Source organism: Haliotis rubra, unplaced genomic scaffold (genome assembly GCF_003918875.1).
Source record: "Haliotis rubra isolate DU_JTF1 unplaced genomic scaffold, ASM391887v1 Scf688, whole genome shotgun sequence".
Taxonomy (NCBI): Eukaryota; Metazoa; Mollusca; class Gastropoda; order Lepetellida; family Haliotidae; genus Haliotis; species Haliotis rubra.
The window spans coordinates 212,857-237,055 of record NW_025767399.1 but is presented as its reverse complement, the minus strand read 5'-3'; the positions used below and the strand labels follow the sequence as shown (position 1 = coordinate 237,055).

General features: G+C 39.3%; 2 protein-coding genes across 2 annotated transcripts in view; one reads left to right on the top strand and one right to left on the bottom strand.

Moving 5' to 3' along the window:
- The window catches only part of LOC124258229 (RNA-binding protein 42-like), a 51,089-nt gene that overhangs the window by 15,381 nt on the left and 11,509 nt on the right, over positions 1-24,199 (top strand). The gene's annotated exons all lie outside the window — the stretch shown is intronic.
- Positions 505-17,797, bottom strand: LOC124258230. Its single transcript, XM_046692294.1, has 4 exons — positions 17,434-17,797; positions 2,744-2,985; positions 2,037-2,138; positions 505-1,421 (listed from the first exon to the last, which is right to left on the bottom strand). Exons 2-4 carry the CDS (start codon positions 2,982-2,984, stop codon positions 1,306-1,308), a joined length of 459 nt encoding a protein of 152 aa, XP_046548250.1. The 5' UTR covers position 2,985; positions 17,434-17,797; the 3' UTR covers positions 505-1,305.

The following is a 24,199-nucleotide window of genomic DNA, read 5'->3' as shown; positions in this document are numbered from 1 at the left end:
GCTGAGTGCAACGACACTCAGTCACTTCACTAAATCCATCGAAGTGGACAGAGTGGACTGATTGTTGTTCATGATGGTTGTGTCAACGTGTCCGCCAGGGAGCAGTTGTTGTCCTGCTCATGGCTGATAGTTGGCATGATCAGACAGGGTACAACCAACTTGTTGACCTGTAAAGGTCTGGGATAGAATTGATCCTCAGTAACCCATGCTTGTCGTAAGAGGCGACTAACGGGATCGGGTGGTCAGGCTGGCTGACTGGGTTGACACGTCATCTTATCCCAATTGCGTAGATCGATGTTCATGCTGTTGATCCCTGGATTGTCTGGTCGAGACTCGATTATTTATAGACCGCTGCCATATATAGCTGGAATATTGCTGAGTGCGACGTAAAACTAAACTCAATCACAACCAACTTGTTACCCTTTGTAACACTCGATGACCCTTCAAATAGAAAGATTGACACCTGAAAAGAATATTCCAACAGTCAGAAACAAAGGCATGACATCATACAGATTATTTATTGTCCGATGTGAGTTTACAGATACAGTGGTCATATGTGTTACATTGAGAAGCAGGTAGACAGACAAATGGACTGGATATACAGAGATGTGACAGTGTAAGGCAGGAGACACATCGAGGGGCTGTAGCGTATGTGCTCACACACATGGACTGTTGGGTTGTAACTGTCCACGGTGCCAGTAGAACCTGTAGGTGGTACCTGTGATTGCCTCCTCAGGGGGATAGATGTGGGTGACAGTCACCACTACACAGAACCAGGTTCAGTCAGTCAGTGGATCAGTGATGTGATATGGTGATTAACTTACAGGCTGCTATCAAGGTGTACACAGAACATTATCTGTTTTACATGAGCAGGTTTTCTTAGCAGTATGAAATAAGGGTACACAGATTCAGAATTATATCCTTATGATCAAGTATCTGGGTTCACATTATACAGTGGTGTACAGGTTGGAAGCTTGTCAAATACAAACTGCTTTTTAAAGTTTATTTTACATAGTTTGCAATGTGATTTGGGGGAGAAAGCTTCTTCCAATTTTATCGCAATAAAGTTTTAGTGAATTAATGATTCCTCCATGTTCGCATGGCTTAATTTTGTCATGTTGTGAACAGCAAGAGCTGCTATATCTGTATATTACTAACTGCTGACCGATTGTCCAGACAGGGGCCTTGATCCAGGTGTGTGGGGTGAGACATGGTGATACTATATATAGGTCAACGTTGAAGGACGGCAGGGAGTCTCATGTGACTGTCTCCACAGTGAGCATTGTGTGTCACTTGTTGCTATGGCTACTGTGTCCCTGCATCCCGCTTCTGTTTGCTGGCCCGGACACTGGCTGACCTTCCAAACTGTTGTTTGAAGGCAAGGTACTCGTCAGGGAAGTAGTGTCGCACCCACACATTGTCTGTGGATAAAGATACACATTAAACTTGAAATAGAGGTATGCTATTGAGTAGATTGTTTCCAGGTAGGTAGATGGAGATCTATTCTACAGCAGATTATCTTAGTTTGTGCTGAATTTGTTATACAATGTGATGATAATAATAATAATAATAATGAGTGAATTTGTAACGCTCCAAATGTGATGTAGATGTCATCATTATTATTAGTTGTCATCAACAACACATGCTTTATCTATTACGTGTATGTTGTGTACTGACATACAGAGACAGAGAACGATACATCCTGACAAAACATGTATAGAGCCTGGTGTGTCTCTGTTGTACGTTACCCGTGAAGGTCTGGGTTAGAATATTGATCTTCAGCAACCCATGCTTGCTACAAAAGGCGACTATGCTTGTCGTATGAGGTGACTAACGGGATCGGGTGGTCAGGCTCGCTGACTTGGTTGACACATATCAACAGTTCCCAATTGCGCAGATCGATGCTCATACTGTTGATCACTGAATTGTCTGGTCCAGATTCGATTATTTACAGACCACCGCCATATAGCACGAATATTGCTGAGTGCGGCGTAAAACTAAACTCACTCACTCACTGTTGTACGTGGTATACTCACTGTTGGCAGACAGCATGTAGGGAAGGAGGATGCGCCTCAGATAGGGGTCCGAGTGCCAGCTGGCTGGACCCCAGCGTTTACCTATAGCACCCCAGGACCGACCTGCAACATCAGCACACTGATAACATGGCTGCAATACTTACATGGGGATAATCTTCTATTTAGTCTCTTGCCAACATCTCATATAGTTCAGTGTGACATATTATAGATCTTCACTGAATGCCATGATAAGGCAGGGATGGTTATAACCTTTAGTCGTGGTTTATGTCATATAGGGTAGTCGGACCATAACACTTTCAGGTGTATCAGCCAATACTACAGTGGATGTGGTATAAATAACGTTAACAAACAATGAGCAAATAGAAATAAATGATAGTTTGAGATGTATTTCGATGACAGCTTAAACTGAAAAAATTGAAACCTACATAAATAAACCAACATGAAACCTTCACAGACGTCTATAAAAAATAAATAGGTGCTCAATGCTCTGATCAGATGACAGTGCTTTATGTGACTTCAAGCCTGTTGTATAATGAATGCAGATAAAAGTGCTGTATCCAATGCAACATCCTCTCTACATTGTCAGTAGAGTAGTTTGTACAAATGCCCTTCATCACATTGTTGCAGTAACCTTTCATCCCAAGTAACTTTTGTAGTGTGTAGTACTCCAGCAGAGCATCGGAGCACAGGTGTGCATGTGGCCTCACCTGATGTAAAGAGGTAGGGCATGCTGTAGCTCAGCTTCTGTCCGCCCTCCTCTTTCTCCCCATTGTCACTTGCGTCGCTGGTGTCCTCGTCAGCTGTCTGGCTGTAGTCCATGTTGGTGCATCCCGCGCCCCACCCGCTGCAGCGGAAGAAGCTCTGGCGGGCAGCGCGGGGAAAACCCATGCACAGTGCCAACACACAGCATGCTACTGTCACCACAAACAAGTTCAAGGTCACGCTCATCCTAAAGAAGTGGAAGAAGAAATGGGCATGACATGGTTGAAGTCATTCATTGATGGATCATGTAAAACTATGTCTGTGGTATTGGTGCAAGTATTGGCCAAATTATTATCCTAATAAAGTTTGACTCAAGACATTTAACCAGCAGTTTGCCAAGCCTAATGATCTAGACTAAATTTACAGAGTCTGACACTGTAATTAATAATAAAAACAGTGCCTTATTTCAAACAAAACAATATAATGCAATGTCCAGGCCGACCATTTATAATGTTCCATCTTGCTACAATAAAAAAAACAATGGTAGTATATCAATCCAAAGTGGCTGCAATTTATGGATACCACTGTCAAAGATGTCTGAATAATGAACATGGTATAGAATCTGAACAGTAGGTGAACAGTCATCAGTAACAACAATAGCATACACCAGAATGATTAACATGCGTAGATTAGTGGCAATGTGTGTTAGGTCATTGGTATTGTGTGCTGGGTATTAGGTGTCTTACTGTGAGAGTAGGGGTTCAAATCTCAGATGAGACTTGACTGAGAAAGTGTAATCCTAAATATAACGTGTTACATTTGACCACGTTCCAAACAGCACTGTGCATTCATGAGTAGAATAACCTATAGAAGATGTTTCCATTTTCTCAACTCTCAGCTTCTAAAACATGCCTGTCAAACAATATATCAATCCAACCAATGTTCCTGACAAGTACAGCAGAGTACACAACGTTGTAGTTCTTTACATTGGCACAATTTGTAATAATGTATTCAAATTTATCGTTTCAAAAACAAACCCATGGATCCAATCACACTCTAATTCACCATTTTGCAAAAAGTGACATTTTCGAAGTATTGCAATATTTACATGGACTAGCTGTACCTTACAACCCATTACAGAATATAATGCTTTTTCTGACTGCATTATTCTATTGAAACATGCCCACATTCAGCACAACCTCAAGGTAACACAAGCCTCTTGTCAGTGGAACCTCTTGGTATTTCACACAATGACGGTGCAAACTAAATATTGGGATCTGTAAAGTTGTCTATCAGCCAAACTAAAGTGACTATGTATCATGTGTATCATGTACGACAAATGAGTTATATGTATCTGTAAAAGAAGACACGATAACTGTACATTGTTTAGATCTTTTCGTTTATAAGGTTTTTATTTTTAGGTGAAAATATGTTAAACATTAAGACATTTTTCAGCTGCCCTTATGGATTTAGTCTTTTACATAAAATTTTCATTGCTATGTCAGAAACATGTAACCAGACAGGTATATCATATTTCTGTCGTTTAATAATCTGTAATCAGCCACAGTGGAGATTTGTACAGAGGTGGAATAAGTATGGACAGAAAACACCACCAGCATTACTGGGTGTGTAGGACTGCTGAGGATGGATGGACCTACCGCCCCCCATCATGCGACATTTGCTCTATAGCTGCATTATTTAAACAATGTTATATATGTGGCAATTTTGCTGTGGATAAAAAAAAACCTTGAAAAATGTATTCCAGCAATTGAATATGTTGATATTTTACATAGTGTTAGCTAACATTGGATTTAGGTAGTCAACAGACCACACCTTTTGTTGTTTGAGGAGATCTGACAAATGAAGGGTTGAAGGGAAAAGATACCTATCTTTGTTAGTAAGTACAATTAATTATTATGTGCAGTTTGTTACAAATCCCATTTGTAAAATACTGCTGTTGGTTATTATATGTTATTTATATAGCGCACGTATCCAGGCAACTAGTGCATGCTCAAGGTGCTGGTGATTTTTCCCTCGATCATTGGATGTCAAACTCAACGGCACATTGCATTATCAATCTCAATTCCCTGGGGAGTATACAACTCTTGCAGCCACAAGGCGCACCAGGTTATTGTGGCTTTCTCATCCTAATGAGGTACCCATTCACAGCTGGGTGGACTGGGACACATAGTCACAGTGCTTTGTCCAAGTTCACTGCACGTTGCTGTACCCGCAACTGGGTGTTTGCACGTATTCATGTAGCCACCATCTGATCATATACCAACAGATTTGTGGGTTCTTTTTAGTGCACAGGGTTATGTACTGTACACTAGGGGTTGTGACAACACTGAAAGAGTCTGCACACAAAGTTGTCTCCAAGGTTTTTACACCCGGTCACAGGTGGGCTCGATCCTGACACCTCAACCTTGCTGGATCACTAGCCTGACACCTTAGCCAGCTCGCCCACCGCGCCCCACCAGTTGGGTTAAAGCACTCTGAGTTTTTCTCTTTTGTCCTACGTTTACACAACTGATGGACCTGCAGATAAAAGTCTCTAACTGAACTGTCAGTGTCACTATCGGTATCATGAGTATGAGTTTTTTCCAAATGTGCTCACAATCATATAATTTATTTCTGATTCATCAGAAACACTTGAGCACTGGGATTTATGTAATATTTTTAATTACATGCTGGTCACAGGCATATTTGAAAAATAAATTGTTCGTCTACACTTTGATAATTCCTATGTCCAAATCTTTTCTACCTGAGGATTCAGAACAGTAAGTCACAAAGATGAGGTATGACATATTGAGTACATATACGATGACCTGAACTGGGACATCTTATTTGTGGATTTTATATCAACATTTGCTTCTCAACAGGGAGCCAAAAAATTGCCTGTGAGAACCTTTTGAATGGCCGGCACTGAAGCAGTCAAGTAGGCTTTGGCCAGCAACTGAGTGGTCCATAGACAGATGGTATATCTGGGGAATGTGGCTGTAATACTTGGGAGATTGGTTGCGGGGCTGTGCCCAGCACCCTGATGATGCATGTCGGTGAAATGTGTCTTCTTCCTGTCAGGCTGATGATGGCAACAGTCAGGACATCAGTGCACATGCTACATTGCTCATTGCCAGGCGCTTGGGTGTGGTGGACATGTAACTCTTTATATATACTAGAATCAATTCCTCATTTGTCACAGTTAACATTTGTGCTATTTTCTGCAGATTTTTAGCAATATTTGGAGACATGTCAATACTCTGTGTTTTGGTAATTGAGACTAATGTGATCCAACAAGACTGAAAATAGATTTCCTTTTGAAACCCTATACTTTTTTGTGTCATAATCATTAATTCATATCTCTGTTAGCCATATCAGTAAATGTTTTTTCCTCCATTGACCTTTGTCTGGTAAGTGAAAGACGTGTGTGGGAGACACTGATGACAATATTATACTTGTTAAAACTTGTAATTCTTGCAGTTATTCTTGCAAAACAATTAGTGTGTGTATTTCCGTTGTTTTCACTGATTGCCATATTTAAGCTCTTTAATAGTGACAAAGGGTGGAATTATATTAATTTCCGTAGTCAGCTAATAAGCACATCCATATTCACCATGTCTGACCACATCAGTAATACCTAGACACTGAACACATACCCCATCCATGGTCCATCTTCACCATGTCTGACCACATCAGTAATACCTAAACACTGAACACATACCCCATCCATGGTCCATCTTCACCACGTCTGACCACATCAGTAATACCTAGACACTGAACACATGCCTCACCCATGGTCCATCTTCACCACGTCTGACCACATCAGTAATACCTAGACACTGAACACATACCTCACCCATGGTCCATCTTCACCATATCTGAATACATCAGTAATACCTAAATTCTGAACACATACCCCATCCATGGTCCATCTTCACCATGTCTGACCACATCAGTAATACCTAGACACTGAACACATACCCCATCCATGGTCCATCTTCACCATGTCTGATCACATCAGTAATACCTAGACACTGAACACATACCTCACCCATGGTCCATCTTCACCATGTCTGACCACATCAGTAATACCTAGACACTGAACACATACCTCACCCATGTTCCATCTTCACCATGTCTGACCACATCAGTAATACCTAGACACTGAACACATACCCCATCCATGGTCCATCTTCACCATGTCTGACCACATCAGTAATACCTAGACACTGAACACATACCTCACCCTTGGTCCATCTTCACCATGTCTGACCACATCAGTTATACCTAGACACTGAACACATACCTCACCCATGGTCCATCTTCACCACGTCTGACCACATCAGTAATACCTAGACACTGAACACATACCCCATCCATGGTCCATCTTCACCACGTCTGACCACATCAGTAATACCTAAACACTGAACACATACCACACCCATGTTCCATCTTCAACACATCTGACCACATCAGTAATACCTAGACACTGAACACATACCTCACCCATGGTCCATCTTCACCATGTCTGACCACATCAGTAATACCTAGACACTGAACACATACCCCATCCATGGTCCATCTTCACCACGTCTGACCATATCAGTAATACCTAGACACTGAACACATACTCCATCCATGGTCCATCTTCACCACGTCTGACCCGTCAGTAATAACTAAACACTGAACACATACCCCATCCATGGTCCATCTTCACCATGTCTGACCACATCAGTAATACCTAGACACTGAACACATACCACACCCATCTTCCATCTTCACCATGTCTGACCCATCAGTAATACCTAGACACTGAACACATACCCCATCCATGTTCCAGTGGGTAGTGGGGTAGTCTAGTGGTTAAAGCATTTCCTTGTCAAACGTAAGGTCCATGTTTGATTCCACAGATGAGTACAATGTGTGTCCCATGCTGTGATATTGCTGGAGTATTGCTAAATATGGTGCAAATGCCAATTTTGACACAAACCATATGTTTATGTTTGGATCAACTTAATGTTGTGCCATGTGTTCTATATACAGCTGCATTATGTTCTTATTTGTTTTCAATTATTTGATTTACAGATGAAGCACTAATTCCTTTTAATGCTTCAATGTTGATTATTAATAATCAACTGTTATAAGCAATGACCCAAGAGGAGTTGTGTATTCTGGTTGTTTGAAGGAATCATGTGAGTTTGTTTTGACACCATTAAACAGTTACAAAACAGCAGTTTCTGGAACCAATGAGATTCTGATGGTCTCCCAGCATGCAGCTAATGAAGCAGCGTTATTTATAGCAGTTTGTCATCTTTGTGTTGTGTTTAGGGGGGGTGGATGAGGGGACAACCTCATGTCAAATTGATCAGATGATGCTCTTCAATAGCGTGTATTTGTTTTGCTTAATTAACTTTTAGACTTCTTAATATGATACTGTGTTCTTCTCAGTTCCAATTATAATAAACATTGATCATGTTGTTGGAACTACTTTTTAGAATTGACACTTTTGCACAGATTTTAGAGTTATCTGAAAATGGCCAACTGAATCTTGACAATTTTTTTCTTTGGCCCTTGACATTCAGTATAAGGACTGTTTCCATTCCTTTCATTAAAGAACTTTGACAAGGCTGAATGGGCATTTTGTCACACCATGGAAGGTCATGTTCACAAACTGAACACTGTTGGTGAGGTTCTTGCTTCAAGTAGGAATACAATTTTATTGCTACAATTTCTTTGTGTATAATAGATTCTTAGGTCACCACAGATTTACCAGTGGGTACAGGTGCTCACATATTAGAGTAGTAGGCTGGTATGATTTGACAAGCAGGTGCCCAATAAAGCAGGTTCAAGGAGGAACAAAATACACTCATTTCACTGATATGATAGATTTGTTTGTGAAATGGTCAGTGATATATTGATTGTCATGTAATCAGGTTTTTTACTTATTTGTATTGGATTTGTTTTGCCTTCACTTGTATTACGCATTTGGTCAGCAAGTATCAGGTTTATCAACCTTAAAACCTCCCAATCCCATGATGGGATTTTAACCACAGACCTTCTGTTCCGGGGTCATATGCCTTGTCTATTTGACAAAAGACGGGTGGAAATAACTTTAAAATTGCCCGTGTACTCCGGTACAGTGGCACATGTAAAATCACTTGCCCTGATAATTTTTCCACTATACCAGCCATTTTCTTGTTGATTTTTTAAATAAACAACATAATTAACATTGGAATATCAACTGGACACCGGTACAGTGTGATATACAATTTGCTTGCCCGACAGAAAAAATCACTGGACTCTGGCGTCGGGCAATGGGTTATTTCCACCCCTGAAAGAGGAAGTGATGAGGTACTCTGTGAGCAGGCACACAGTAAGTTTATCCTCTGTGGGATGCCTGAACGCAATACTACATAGGCATTGAATGGCATCCTCGAGGTCAAACCATAACTGACATACTGCCATAGGGGCTATTAATGGGACATGGTACTGTAAATAAGCTTTTAGCAGTAGTTATCCATATCTTATCCACAAGCTGCAAGTTAGAATTCAGAGCAAATGATCATAAATACCCATTGAAACTGGTCTGTGGCTGAGCATGCCTGAGTAGACCATGAGTGTTATCTCTGTAAGTTAGTGGGGCGGTGGGGTAGCCTAGTGGTTAAAGCGTTGGCTCGTCATGCTGAAGACCCAGGTTCGAATCCCCACATGGGCACAATGTGTGAAGCCCATTTCTGGTGTCCCCTGCCATGATGTTGCTGGAATATTGCTAAAAGTGGCGTAAAACCAAACTCAGTCAGTCAGTCTGTAAGTTAGTTGTTGTGGAAAATGAAATTTCATAATATTTTTAAGCATGCAACTTTTCTACAACTCTTACCATAAATCTCTTGAGTTTCCAGATCTATTTCAGTGTAAGAAATAGTGAAATTGATGTAAATGGTTACTTTAATTTCTTAAACATGTTTATAATACAATGAGTAAAATTCATTAACATTTACTTATACATATTCACTACTCACAACACACATCACAATTTCTTCTTGTGTGTTAAAGGCAATAAAATTGTATAATTGTGGCATGTTTGTTCGTGAATGGGCAGAGCAAAAATGTAGTAATACTTCATAGGTTGTGAGTTTGCTGATGTAGGTGAATGAAATTGTTCCCTTTTTCCCTCGTTAAAACAGATTGCGTGCAGTGTATAGAACTATTTGGATCGCAGCAGACGCATGACTTCCATCAGGATTGGCATGTAATGTTACTTGCAGCAGGAAAGCAGCAGATTATGTAATGTTTCCTGTCTTGGTTCAGGCCTCAGGGACTGAAATATGACTGTAGTGGTATTTAACTCCCATCAGCCAAACCCAGTCCTCATCGACAATCAATACACATGTTTGTAATAGGCCAGTGTAATAATCTCTTAACATGCTTAACTCTTCCCAGGATGATGGAGTAATTTACAAATGTCACAAAACAAAGCTAGTGGATCATTTGTAATGAGAATGTTGGGATTGCAGTTGTGGACAGATGATTATTCAATCTGATGGTAACCAAGTGCTGTGTTTGTAATGACAAAGTGATGAATGTTTTGGTGTCTAGCAGCGACTGAGGTGTGTTCATGAACTGTTTGATTGAGCCATGTATTTTGGTCTAGTGGATAGTGCATGTATCTGCACATTGTGACATTACTTATGGCCTTTAGGGTTTTTCACTGGGGTTACAGATGTTCAAAACTAAAGAATCTGTGGTTGGATTCATTGGTGAAAAGATTGATAACTGGCAGCGTAAGAAATGCAGAAACACAAGGCTGTCTTACAGGTAGAAAGATAAGTACTGAAGCAACGGGAGACAGTAACACAATGAGCCCAAGGAGTGGGCACCGGTCTGCAAGTCTATTCTTTTTTTAGTGGGGGCGGTGGGGAAGCCTAGGGGTTAAAGCGTTGGCTCGTCACGCCGAAGACCCGGGTTCGATTCCCCACATGGGTACAATGTGTGAAACCCATTCCTGGTGTTCCCCGCCATGATATTGCTGGAATATTGCTAAAAACGGCGTTAAACCATACTCACTCACTCACTCACTCACTCACTCACTTTTTGTAGTGAAATGTTTAAATAATATCTGAGGCTTGGCTCGAATAGAAAATGAGTATGCTCATAATTCTAGTTATTTTTTCTGACAGGTAAAATTTAGGGTTGTCAGATTTGTAAACCTACCACTACAAAGAAACCCATAACATGTTGACAGGAGAACCTGTTTCTGTGTATGTATAATGAAGTGCATGGTGGTAGTCGTGATGGAGGGATAGGGGGATATGGGAGCCGTTGGATCTCTATGGTTGTACAGATTGAAGTTCATAGAGATGTGAGCATCCATCTACAGTTGTGAGTCATTGCTAACGATTTTCTATTTCTTGGTGTCAGGGATCATGACAGATTCTTTGTGCAATGCATCAGTGCAATAGTTTTGTAGACTGCACAAACTAGAAGTTGGACAAGAGTGGGACAAGAACAAAGATGGGGTGATGAATCTGGGTATTGACCAGTTTGTGTGGCCTTGGTTTAGTTACTGCTGTGTGTAGGAGGACATGCATCCCATGTAGTAGGGGCACACATGGCTTAAGTGCCACAGGAACCAGGTTGTACTCTTTGGTCATGTCGGAATCATACTGATTGTAATTATTTGTAATAATTCCTTTTATGGATTTCATCTATGTAGTAAATGTTTGACATGTATCACTTATAGTCCCCATCCCATCCCGCCCCAAGCTTACACACCTTAATGTCTGTGTTGCCTTAAAGGTGGGGTGAAGAGTCGTGGTGTAGGACCTGTCTGTGTTGCCTTGACTCCCTTGTGAGACTAGAGCACAGGTGGGGTGAAATGTCTTGGTGTAGGATCTGTCTGTTACCATGACTAACTTTATGGGACCAGAGTAAAGGTGGGGTAAAGAGTCTTGGTGCAGGACCTGTCTGTGTTACCATGACTCCCTTGTGAGACTAGAGTAAAGGTGGGGTGAAGAGTCTTGGTGCAGGACCTGTCTATGTTACCATGACTAACTTTATGGGACTAGAGTAAAGGTGGGGTGAAGAGTCTTGGTGCAGGACCTGTCTGTGTTACCATGACTCCCTTATGAGACTAGAGTAAAAGTGGGGTGAAGAGTCATGGTGCAGGATCTGTCTCTGTTGCCTTGACTCCCTTGTGAGACTAGAGATTAGGTGGGGTAATGAGTCTTGGTGTAGGACCTGCCTGTGTTTCCTTGATTTCCCTGTGAAGAGCTGTTGTGTGGGATCAGTATTGTATTGCCATGTGTTAGTGTAGTATGCAGGAGTGCAGAAGAAGTGTATTTCCCAGAAACACTGGTTAAGTGAATGATCTGATTCTCTGATGAATATTCATGTGAAGTATGACAGTAATATTTACAATCTGACAGCAAACCATTCCCCTATGCTATCTATGGAGCTTCTAACAACTGTATACATATGTATGGAGGTATTATGTATTGTCTTGATACAGTATTTGGCATTCTGGACTTTTGTCTGATGATAAACAGACATAAAATGGGATTTCTAATGCTCATCTCCACACAGTTGTGGAACTTGCTTTTCAGTAAATCTGTGTTGCCAACAACTAGATGACACATATGACAGAAATTGATAATTTACATCCTATGAATTTTGGAATAGCATTATTTTCGAATAAGAAGTGACTGTATTGTTTCCCAGTGTAATGATGTACCATATCATTAGGTCTTCAGACAACAGTCTGGAAGACCTACTGTTTTTATCCGAATATTATTCTTATTATTATTTGTACGTTTTTTGTCCCAGCTCTCCTGAACTAACCCCTGGGTCGATTTCGATGAAACTTACAGGGATGATAGCATATAGGCTGAAATTGATGCATGGTTGAAAAAATCCCGGCTTCCAGTAAGGGCAGATAACCCAAAACGTCAAAATCTTTGAAACCCAATATCTCCAAAACTAGAAGAGATAAATTGACCAAATTTTCACTCGATGTAGACATCATCATCCTCTATTGATTAAGCGCATAAAATAAGCCGGGCGGCAGAATACATTTTCCTCAATTTTTGAAAAACTGATTTTTTTGTCGATTTTCACGTTTTGACGGTGCCTGTGTTTGAAAATCTTCTTCTCCAGAACGTCAAACACTACAATCGTGGACGGTTTCTAGCCCTTAAATACACTTCAAACACCCGTAACTCCGAGAGTTAAAATGGAAGCTCCAGCTGGCGTCCAAAGAAACAGTACAAGTAAAGGCAGCCACGGGGAGTGAATGGGGAAGTCTGAAGACCGTCAGTATTGCCCAGGAGGCAATCCTAGTTGCTACATTGTTTTCTTGTTACTGTCACTCTCACTGATGTTCCAGCTATATGACATCGGTTCGCAATTAATAAAGACTTGACGAGACAGTCCACTGATTGACATCATAGTCATTGATCAACTGGGCAATGATATGGATCAAGAAAGTCTGACCACCCAGTTCCTATAGTGGCCTCTAATAACAAGCTTGAGGTGCTACACCTTGTACATCATCAGGGGAATGTTTTGAAACATCTGCAAATTTGAGGGTCCCTGGGACTCATACTCTTAATTTTCAGGGGTCCTGGACAACAAAATGGGGGTCCCAGACACTTAAATGCTATTATTAATACTGTTATTGTATTATGTATCATGATGTTCACATTGTTACAGTAATTAAATTGCAAAAAATACCTTAACCCAGCTAGTAGCAAACTCAGTGATAAGTTATTGTCACTTGATTGGAATTTTTACAAAAAGTACTTGGACTTTTTCTATGAGTCCCTGTGGACGTGCTAATAAATTTTGTTGCGTCCATTATCAATTTTTATGCATATAGGAGGCAGGAATTCACGTCCTGTAAATCCCTGTCATCAAACTATTTTTTATCTACTGATCAGACACTTATTGAAATCAAAGACTTAAAACTCTTGAAATATCCCTTTGATTTAAGTACTTTTCAAAAAGTGATAAAACTGTTAGAAAGGGAGGGGGAAGCTTATTGTAGCATTCATCTAAAGTAGCTCTAAGATATTCTTTTACTTCTGAAAGAGTACCTAATACTGCATACTCAAATACTCAATACAGTCAATATACCACAACACTCGGTATACACAGATATTTAATAGCCTCTCACAATGCTCAAATACCTAATGTGCTCAATTTACTCCAGTCTTCATAATAGTCAAATACGAAACATACTTAATATTCTCTCCTACTTTCAGCTGTGAGTGAAAACGAAACATATGTGCCAATGTACAAGGTAGCAGACTTGTTTCAATGAAAACATTGCATTGTAACATATCAACACATGTGGGCCATCACACCCATTTAAGACCAAAACTAGATTTCCACCTCACAGGATAACAGTTTGGAGTGTGACCAAGCAGTTAAAACAAAATCTAGAGCTTCACCTCACAGGATAACATGTTTAGAGTGTGACCCAGCAGTTAAAACCAAAACTGGAGCTTCACCTCACAGGATAACATGTTTACAGTGTGGCCAAGCAGTTTAAACCATAACTAGAGCTTCACCTCACAGGATAACATGTTTACAGTGTGACCCAGCAGTTAAGACCATAACTGGAGCTTCACCTCACAGGATAACATGTTTACAGTGTGGCCAAGCAGTTAAAACCATAACTAGAGCTTCACCTCACAGGATAACATGTTTACAGTGTGGCCAAGCAGTTAAAACGATAACTAGAGCTTCACCTCACAGGACAACATGTTTACAGTGTGACCCAGCAGTTTAAACCATAACTAGAGCTTCACCTCACAGGATAACATGTTTACAGTGTGGCCAAGCAGTTAAAACCATAACTGGAGCTTCACCTCACAGGACAACATGTTTACAGTGTGACCCAGCAGTTAAAACCATAACTAGAGCTTCACCTCACAGGACAACATGTTTACAGTGTGACCCAGCAGTTAAAACCATAACTAGAGCTTCACCTCACAGGACAACATGTTTACAGTGTGACCCAGCAGTTAAAACCATAACTAGAGCTTCACCTCACAGGATAACATGTTTACAGTGTGGCCAAGCAGTTAAAACCATAACTAGAGCTTCACCTCACAGGACAACATGTTTACAGTGTGACCCAGCAGTTAAGACCATAACTAGAGCTTCACCTCACAGGATAACATGTTTACAGTGTGGCCAAGCAGTTAAAACCATAACTAGAGCTTCACCTCACAGGACAACATGTTTACAGTGTGACCCAGCAGTTTAAACCATAACTAGAGCTTCACCTCACAGGATTACATGTTTACAGTGTGGCCAAGCAGTTAAAACCATAACTAGAGCTTCACCTCACAGGACAACATGTTTACAGTGTGACCCAGCAGTTAAAACCATAACTAGAGCTTCACCTCACAGGATAACATGTTTACAGTGTGGCCAAGCAGTTAAAACCATAACTAGAGCTTCACCTCACAGGACAACATGTTTACAGTGTGACCCAGCAGTTAAGACCATAACTAGAGCTTCACCTCACAGGACAACATGTTTACAGTGTGACCCAGCAGTTAAAACCATAACTAGAGCTTCACCTCACGGGATTACATGTTTACAGTGTGGCCAAGCAGTTAAAACCATAACTAGAGCTTCACCTCACAGGACAACATGTTTACAGTGTGACCCAGCAGTTAAAACCAAAACTAGAGCTTCACCTCACGGGATTACATGTTTACAGTGTGACCCAGCAGTTAAAACCAAAACTAGAGCTTCACATCACAGGACAACATGTTTACAGTGTGGCCAAGCAGTTAAAACCATAACTAGAGCTTCACCTCACAGGATAACATGTTTACAGTGTGACCCAGCAGTTAAAACCAAAACTAGAGCTTCACCTCACGGGATTACATGTTTACAGTGTGACCCAGCAGTTAAAACCAAAACTAGAGCTTCACCTCACAGGATAACATGTTTACAGTGTGACCCAGCAGTTAAAACCATAACTAGAGCTTCACCTCACGGGATTACATGTTTACAGTGTGGCCAAGCAGTTAAAACCATAACTAGAGCTTCACATCACAGGACAACATGTTTACAGTGTGACCCAGCAGTTAAAACCATAACTAGAGCTTCACCTCACAGGACAACATGTTTACAGTGTGGCCAAGCAGTTAAAACCATAACTAGAGCTTCACCTCACAGGACAACATGTTTACAGTGTGGCCAAGCAGTTAAAACCATAACTAGAGCTTCACCTCACAGGATAACATGTTTACAGTGTGACCCAGCAGTTAAAACCATAACTAGAGCTTCACCTCACAGGACAACATGTTTAGAGTGTGGCCAAGCAGTTAAAACCAAAACTAGACCTCCCATCACAGGAAAACATGTTTACAGTGTGGCCAAGCAGTTTAAACCAAAACGAGAGCTTCACCTCACAGGATTACATGTTGAGAGTGTGACCCAGCAGTTTAAACCACAACTAGAGCTTCACCTCACAGGATAACAGGTTTACATTGTGTCCAAGCAGTTAAAACCATAACTAGAGCTCCTGTATGGAGGATAACATGTTTAGAGTGTGGCAAAGCAATTAAAACCACAACTAGAGCTCCTGTAAGGAAGATAACTAGAAAGTAACTTTGGCTTCCTTGTGATACAGGTGTGATAATGAAATAGCAGGTGTGTCTTTCCATTATGAGTTTGCTTCATAAAAATACTTAACAACAGTATCACAAATCAAAAGATTAAAAGTGATCAAAATAGTTACAAGAAATCTGAACATATGTTACTAATAGAAATGAATAAGAATAACCTTAGCCTGTCTCTAAATGGCTGAAATTCTGCCACTTGTTGATCTGTGAGGTTCTCTGACAGCTTCTTATGCTGATGAAGCATTATGAGTCAGGCTTTGACTGGTGTAACTTAGGGCAGATTAAGTGAAAGACTAACCAAATATGTGAAAAAGAAAATAATTCAAGTTAATTTTTGTCTGCTGTTTGATTGGTCAGGAAATAAATGATCAAATACATACTAGTTTCTGTGAGAAATCATCTAATGAAGAAAACAAGCTTTTCTCCGAGTTGTCAGATTACTTGTCATGATGAACATCATGCTTCAAATAAGTGAGCTTTTTGGATTGGGCAATAAAATTAACAACTTAATGTGCCTACATTAAGAAAAAGAAATCATTTTATAATACAACTAGAAGTTCCATTGCAACTTGAATTCAAATGTGAATAGATCATAAAGTGAACATTTGGAAGTATATTTCAGATTGTGAAACGAGAGTGGAGATAGTAGCAGTGTGTGCTATGTTAGATCTGATGACCAGAAAGTAGAAATATATCATGATAGAAAGAAAAATTAAGAAAATGAAATTTTGTGCCGAGAGAAACCTAAAAGTTGGACCATGTTTGCTAAGGACAATTGGGTAACCTGCTGCGAGACAAATATGCTCAAATGACATGTAATAGTTTTCATTAAAACATTAGGGTTAACATATAAAAATTGATCTTAGCATTTGTTTTCTATGTTATAACATTCATAAATATTTCTTTTTTTCGTTACTTTGAGGATAATATATATAAAACAGATTAAAACCTGATTCAGCTAATTGGTTTTATTCAATCCACTTAAATAATTATAACTTAAGCTAAATAAACAGAAAAGCCCCACAGTATTATAAGCTTAGATGAAGCCTTACCTGTGATATGTCCCTGTATGTAATGAGAGAGCCCCGCTGAAGTGGTCCTAATCTACTGGCTGCGACCGGGCTACTCGCAACAGAGTACCAGTGTTAGAGCCACCAATTTATAGACAATCCAAATTATTATGTCACTTGATGGCGAGCCAGGAGACTGGGCCACAAGGCATCGTGAAGCTACAGTACATCCACTCCAGATGAGGCTTGCTTTTAGTGGTGGGGGCTGGTCATGCACGTCACAGTAGTCAGACCTAGAGGGGAGGGGATGAAGTGGGCAGTCACTGACCACTGCTGGGATGGCTGTGTCCAGCATGAGACTCGTGGTGTAACTCAACAGGATCAATACCGAGCAGCACAAGTCGTTGGCACTGGTTAGAATGCAAACTCCAAAATTGTGTATGCTGTACATAAAACTAAACCTGCCCATTAGCCCCATGTAAGTTTGTATTTTTTTAACATTTTGTCCAAAAAATGTTTTTTTCACCATTCTCAATATGTTAAATTTTATGAATGACATCTTTTGGGAGTGAAATGGAATTTGAAGGGTCTTCTTTTGATAAACAAGTCCCATAAGGTAAAACCATTTCTGTCTATGAACCATAGACAGTTTCCTGTTTCAAACCATGAACAGAAGTTCTGCCAGTTCAGAATGTTGTTGGTGAAATGCAATATTTTGTCACTTTTCTTTCAGTAACTGAAAAACCCAACTGTTTTGCCACTGCAATAAATTTTTGTGACTTGTTAATATTCCCTGTAACTTCAACCTCACTTTATAATATCTCCTTATTAAGACGCAATGAAGCTTTTTCTCCTCTTACAAATTATCAAAGTTTCCCAGAACCTGATACGTTTGAATCTCATGTAGACCTGGAATACAGTTTAGGTTATCCGAGGTTGGTGACAACCAACAAAGTAAATTTATTGTTATGTAGCTTCATTAAATGATAATTTATATTATAATGATCCATCATTGACGGTTTATATGTTAGGGAAAACCCTTCCCCCCTACAATCTTATTCAGTAATAGCAAGACAAAGTTATGTCAATTTTCAAAACAAGGAATATAATTCAAAGTCCTAAGAAAATCCCGGGGATGGAACACAAATCCATGGACTTTCGAATTTTTTTATTCAAGCTAAACCTGTGGATTCAGAAACAAGTTTCAGGAAAAAGGCAATCAAGTGTTAGAGGTACATGTAGTATTCTAAGAACATTTAAGTAACTTTGCTGCCGATGGGTATATAACATCAGTTATACTTGGGATTATAAAGTACACATTCTGGATTGACATTCTGAGTGACACACCTATTTACCAGCACATAAAGCCAGTGATTTAACCGACAGAAAATGGAAGTATGACAACCAGTAATCTAGATCGCATATTTTGTGTACCCATCTGACAAGTGGAAATTCATATGGCTGAAAACTATGAATACACACTACTTTTCAGAGGTGGTCAGATGTAACACAGGTAATACACGTTATACGCCTTCTGAAAAAACATACAGATTCCAGAACTGTTTTGGGGTTGATTTCCAGCCAGGATTTGCTCTCAAACCCTCAGAGTGAAACACGTACTTGCCAGCAAACACAGTCAGCGATCTTACATAACTATAACCTATGTTACATTTGAACATGTTACATTATCATGTTGTAAGAAACTATCCTGGCTGCGAAGCAACATAGTGAGGTCAGTCCGACTGGTGAGAAGTGAGTTGAAAGTTTGGCAAGTGTGAATGTGGGGACATTAATCTAAATTTGCAAATTCTTGGAAACATGAATGGAACATTTTGCTTAATTCAGATACTTGGAACTCCCAAATAAGTTTGAGACAATGTGGAATTTATTTGAGTATAAATGATGAGATATACTGCAGAAATTCAGGGGCACTGGGACCCGTGAAGATCCGGGTTAGAATGAACCTTAAGTAACCCATGCTTGTCGTAAGAAGCGACTAACGAGATCGGGTGGTCAGGCTCGCTGGCATGGTTGACACATGTCATCGGTTCCGAGATTTACGCAGGTCGATGCTCATGCTCTTGATCACTGGATTGTCTGGTCCAGACTCGATTATTTACAGACCGCCGCCATATAGCTGGAATATTGCTGAGTTCGGCGTAAAACTAAACTCACTCACTCAGGGGTACTGGAAGGTAAGACAAGCAAACCCAGAATAACATCCAAGTACATCCAACTGTCCATGTGTTTTATTCTTTCAGAAACTTAATACTGTTGATTTCAGTTAATGAAGCTAGATGATTTATCTCAAAGTTTAACCTGTGGCCAAGAGCACTTGCACTGCTTAAAAGAGTATTGTCTCTATTTATATATTGTACTTCTCATGAGGGAGCTTATTAAGCTAGGTCATCTAATTAGAAGTTTGATTAGTGAATGTGGGTCCTCTTGACTGGTTTGATAACAGCGTGGTGGGAGGTAATTAGTTCAGCTGTATCTCATTATTCTCCCTCCCACGCTCCACCCAGTGGACCATACACTCATTCTCCCTCCCACACTCCACCCAGTGGACCATACACTCATTCTTTCCTGGACACACATCTTTATCCTTATTAATTTATCACTAAAAGTAAAAAGTTGTGACAGGTGTAATTTACTAGATCAAGGATGTCTTGGAGTTGATTGCACTTTTCAGATGAGTATGAAAAAAACCCATGTATTTAAAGGTACAGATTTTTATGAGGCTGTTCCTGTAAGAAGAAAAAAAAAGAAGAAAAAAAATGCTTTTGAAAGACGTCAAAGCTGCATGATTTGAAGGTCGATATATCACAAATATGAATCATCTGTTGTATAAAATTGTCATATTTATCTATTTCGGAAACAGACACATGTTTTGATGTTGTTTTCTCAAATATTGAAGCATTCCTCCTGTCATTAAACATTGCCATATTGTCTATAGTCAATCAGTCGGATGTCAGTTCAGAAAGAAATTCAAGTGCCCACTCATCCTCTGACTGGAGTAATACCGTATATTACCGTCTATAAGACGACCCCATGGATAAGACGACCCCCAAACTTGACCCTTAAAATCAGTGTCAAAATGGTATGTTTCGTGCATAAGTCGTAAGTCGTAAGTCCTAAGTCCTAATCGCGGCAAACACAGACCACAGACAACTGGCAGTTACCAATAATTATAACATTGGTCCACATTATTCAAAGAATTCTCAATCATATATATTGCTTATTTTACCCCATTCAACAATCACGAACTGATTACCGCCTTGTTTTCCATTGACTGCTAGTTTACAGTAACATCGGTAAAAATGTATGAATTTAAATGGCTTCCGTATTTTACCCTATTCCATGTGCGTACAACTTCTGCTTACCACGTTCATGAGGGTCCGTACAACCTTAGTGTTGATTATATATATTTTACATAAAAACTAATTAAAATTACACAATGCTAGGTTATATTTCTTTGGGTTAAATAATAGTACTCAGTATTATATTTTACTGACGACTGCGTCAGAATTCATCCCAATATATTATTGTGCATGTTTGAATTTGTTCGCTGCTGATTGCTATTTCCGGCTCAAATGCACACGGTAATCTTATTCTTAATTAATTTATAGAGCAAAAACTGTAATTAAAATTACACAACGTTAGGATATATTTCTTTGGGTTAAATAATAGTATTCTGTATTATATTTTACTGATGACAGCGTCAGAATTCGTCCCGTTATATTATTGTGCATGTTTGAACTTGATCGCCGGGAAACATGTGCAAAGCTGATTGCTATTTCCGGCTCAGATACACACGGTAATCTTAATCCCTGCAAATAATACAATGCCCAGCAAAAACAACTTAGAACTTAAAAGGTAAATAATCTTGTCTAGTGATGTTTAATTGCAAATTTGACGTCTCTACTGACAAAGTCGTCTTCTGTTGTTTGTTCACGCGAAGTGATACGATGTTGTTTTCTTACCCCTGGAAAAAAGTTTGACGAAAGCGTAACCCATGGATAAGACGATCCCCTTATACAGACTGCTTTTTTTGGTCCTCAAAATTCGACTTATAGACGGTAATATACGGTAATGGTGCCAGTGTGTCAGCATGTTTCAATGGATGCTAAGAATATGAATTGATTATCATTATAACCATTTGGTGTTGTTGAGGGCTTCAGCCTATGTACAATATTTTGCCATGTACAAGCATATGACATGACATTGTGATGATATTAAGCAGATGTTAATGTAGAATACAGAAGAATGCGTCATTACCTATTATGTTTATGTACACAGTCCTTCCCTTAAAAGATTTGGCATTTAAAGACCTTATATTTAAATTGTGAAGGTCAAGAAGTAATGGTTCAAACTAGAAGTGTATGGTGAGGTCATGGTGAATGAAACTACTTCATTTCTTGCAAGTTTGTGCAAAAACCTCTAGTTTCATACACATTTGGCATGGAAATACATTTTCATTGATCCGATCATTTCTTTTGGTTTAAACATATTTTATTGTCCAAATGACAACGGGATTAGGCACAAGTGCACCACTTATGATCGCCTTCTCCCTAAATACAATTAAACATATTATTACATAATACAATGTACAATTTACAGTGGAAGCTTGACATTGGGGAAAACGTATGCAGTGTTGGTATATATATACAGTGTTTTTACAGGATATATACAGTGTGCTGGAAAGTTAAAAAGTGAAAAAAGTGCATGTCATACATTTGCAAATATTATACAGTATATCATTTAAAATAGAAATAGAAACAATAATATTGTATTAGCTGGTGAATCTGTTTGTAGTTTCTATATACTTGTGTACAGACAGGAATATATGTTTATTCATCAAATCTTTTAGGTTAGGGTCACCAAATAAGATAGTGTGCAGTGTTTTTTGGCCTCCAAATCTATCAATATCTGAGAATAGCGGCTTCCTAAAGTCATCATATAAAGTACATTCGAAAAAGAAGTGAAATGAATTTTCGCATGGCACGCCACATTCACAGGCAATAATATCAGAAAAGTTAACCCGAAACAGGTCGAAATTTAATGTGCTGCAACTATGTCTTAGTCTAGTGTGCAATACGTTTGTGTATCTCTTACCGCAATTGTAATATGTCGGTGGCAGAGCGGATTGCTCCAATACGGCAGTTTTAAGATATAAGTTATAAGATAATTGTACAATCTTTTGAAAACGACTCTCAAATATCTTACTGATACATGATAATAGTGATACAGAACTATAATTGGAAGGTAAAGATGTATCACCTTTCTTATATATTGGAATGACAAGTGCCAGTTTCCATCGTTGTGGAATTCATGCTTGAGCAAAGATAAATTGAATAATAAACACAATGGAGTGGCTATAGAATGGACAATATGTTTCAAAAGGCGATGATTACTGTTATCTGGACCGCTAGCTTTATTTGTTGGGAGTGTCTTAATCAAATCGGTTATTTCATGATATTCAATGTGAAAATCTTGGAGTTCAACATCACATATGTTGTGGGTATTAGGTAGCATATGGTTACAATCGTCTATTTGTGTAACTGAACTAAAATAAGTATTGAAAGTCTCAGATTTTTCCGAATCTGTAAACGCAGATGGTATACTAGAAGCATCAGTGACCAAGGGGGGGTATGGAAGTTGTAGTACCACAATCCTTTAAAATAAATCTAAGTAATTTCAAAATAGTTTGAGTTGTTTTCTTTCGATACTGTTGATAAAAGCCCATCTAGATTGCAGTGGAAATCCTCTTTTGCTTGTTTTCGGAGGTTGTTAACATTATTTTTATTTTTTTTACCTCATTAGGTCGTTCATGTGCTTTGATAATTTTGCTCTTTTCCGCAGCCTTTCTCTAATGCGGATTGCTCGCCGAATATTGCTGTTAAACCAGGGATTGTCCCAAGGCCTTGTCATTACTCGTTTGGACGGCACTCATTCTTTTACATATTGTCTGAGCGCGCTAATGTTAGGATGTCACAAGCTTCGCTGACCGAGGTGCAGTTGTTAAACATCTTTTCCCAATCTGTGGAAATAATCAGTTGATTTAGTCGTTTGTAATCGCCTTGCTTGTATAGTAAAACATCCCTTGCATAAGACTTTGTTAAGTTAATACAATTGGAAAGAGTGACATAAACCCCCTTATTGTCACTGATATCGACACTAAAGTCTAAAACGCCGGCTTCTACAGTTTCGCAGTCCTGGGTTATAACAATAGGGTCAATCAGGGTGGCTGATGTTGGTGTGATACGTGTTGGCTGATTAATGACGTTACATAAATCTTTACTCACAATTATATCGTGAAGGGGTGGACATTGTTGTTAAACAAATCTTCATTTAGGTCTCCAACGAGAACAACATTTGGTGAATTGTCAAGGGCTGATTCTAATGAGTGGTCCAGATAATTCCAGTATGATACAGGGGTGTTTGGTGGGCGATATGTAACGCACAATAACAAACTCTTTTGGGGTAGATGAATTTGAAACCACATTATTTCATAATTGTGAACTTCTAAATCTGTTCTGTGTTTAAAACTAAATGAATCACGAAAATAGACCGCAAGGCAACCCCCAAAACAATCTCTGTCCCTTCTAACTGGTGAACAGAAGCTATCTATTAGTGGGTCCGAAGATATTATAGATGCATCTAAATGTGTTTCAGTGAAACATAATACATCGAATTCAGAAATGTCTTCAGATATTTTGGTTACTTTATTTCTCATACTTCTAATGTTTAATTGAAATATTGTAAGTTCATTATTACCTGTATTAGAATGGACTGGTCCGGGATTAGG

Coding starts and splice junctions, on each gene's coding strand:
- LOC124258230 (XM_046692294.1), bottom strand. CDS start 2,984: ATGAGCGTGACCTTGAACTTGTTTGTGGTGACAGTAGCATGCTGTGTG. Junction 2,139..2,743: donor GCCCTACCTCTTTACATCAG/GTGAGGCCACAT, acceptor CTGATGTTGCAG/GTCGGTCCTGGGGTGCTATA. Junction 1,422..2,036: donor CTACATGCTGTCTGCCAACA/GTGAGTATACCA, acceptor CTTTATCCACAG/ACAATGTGTGGGTGCGACAC.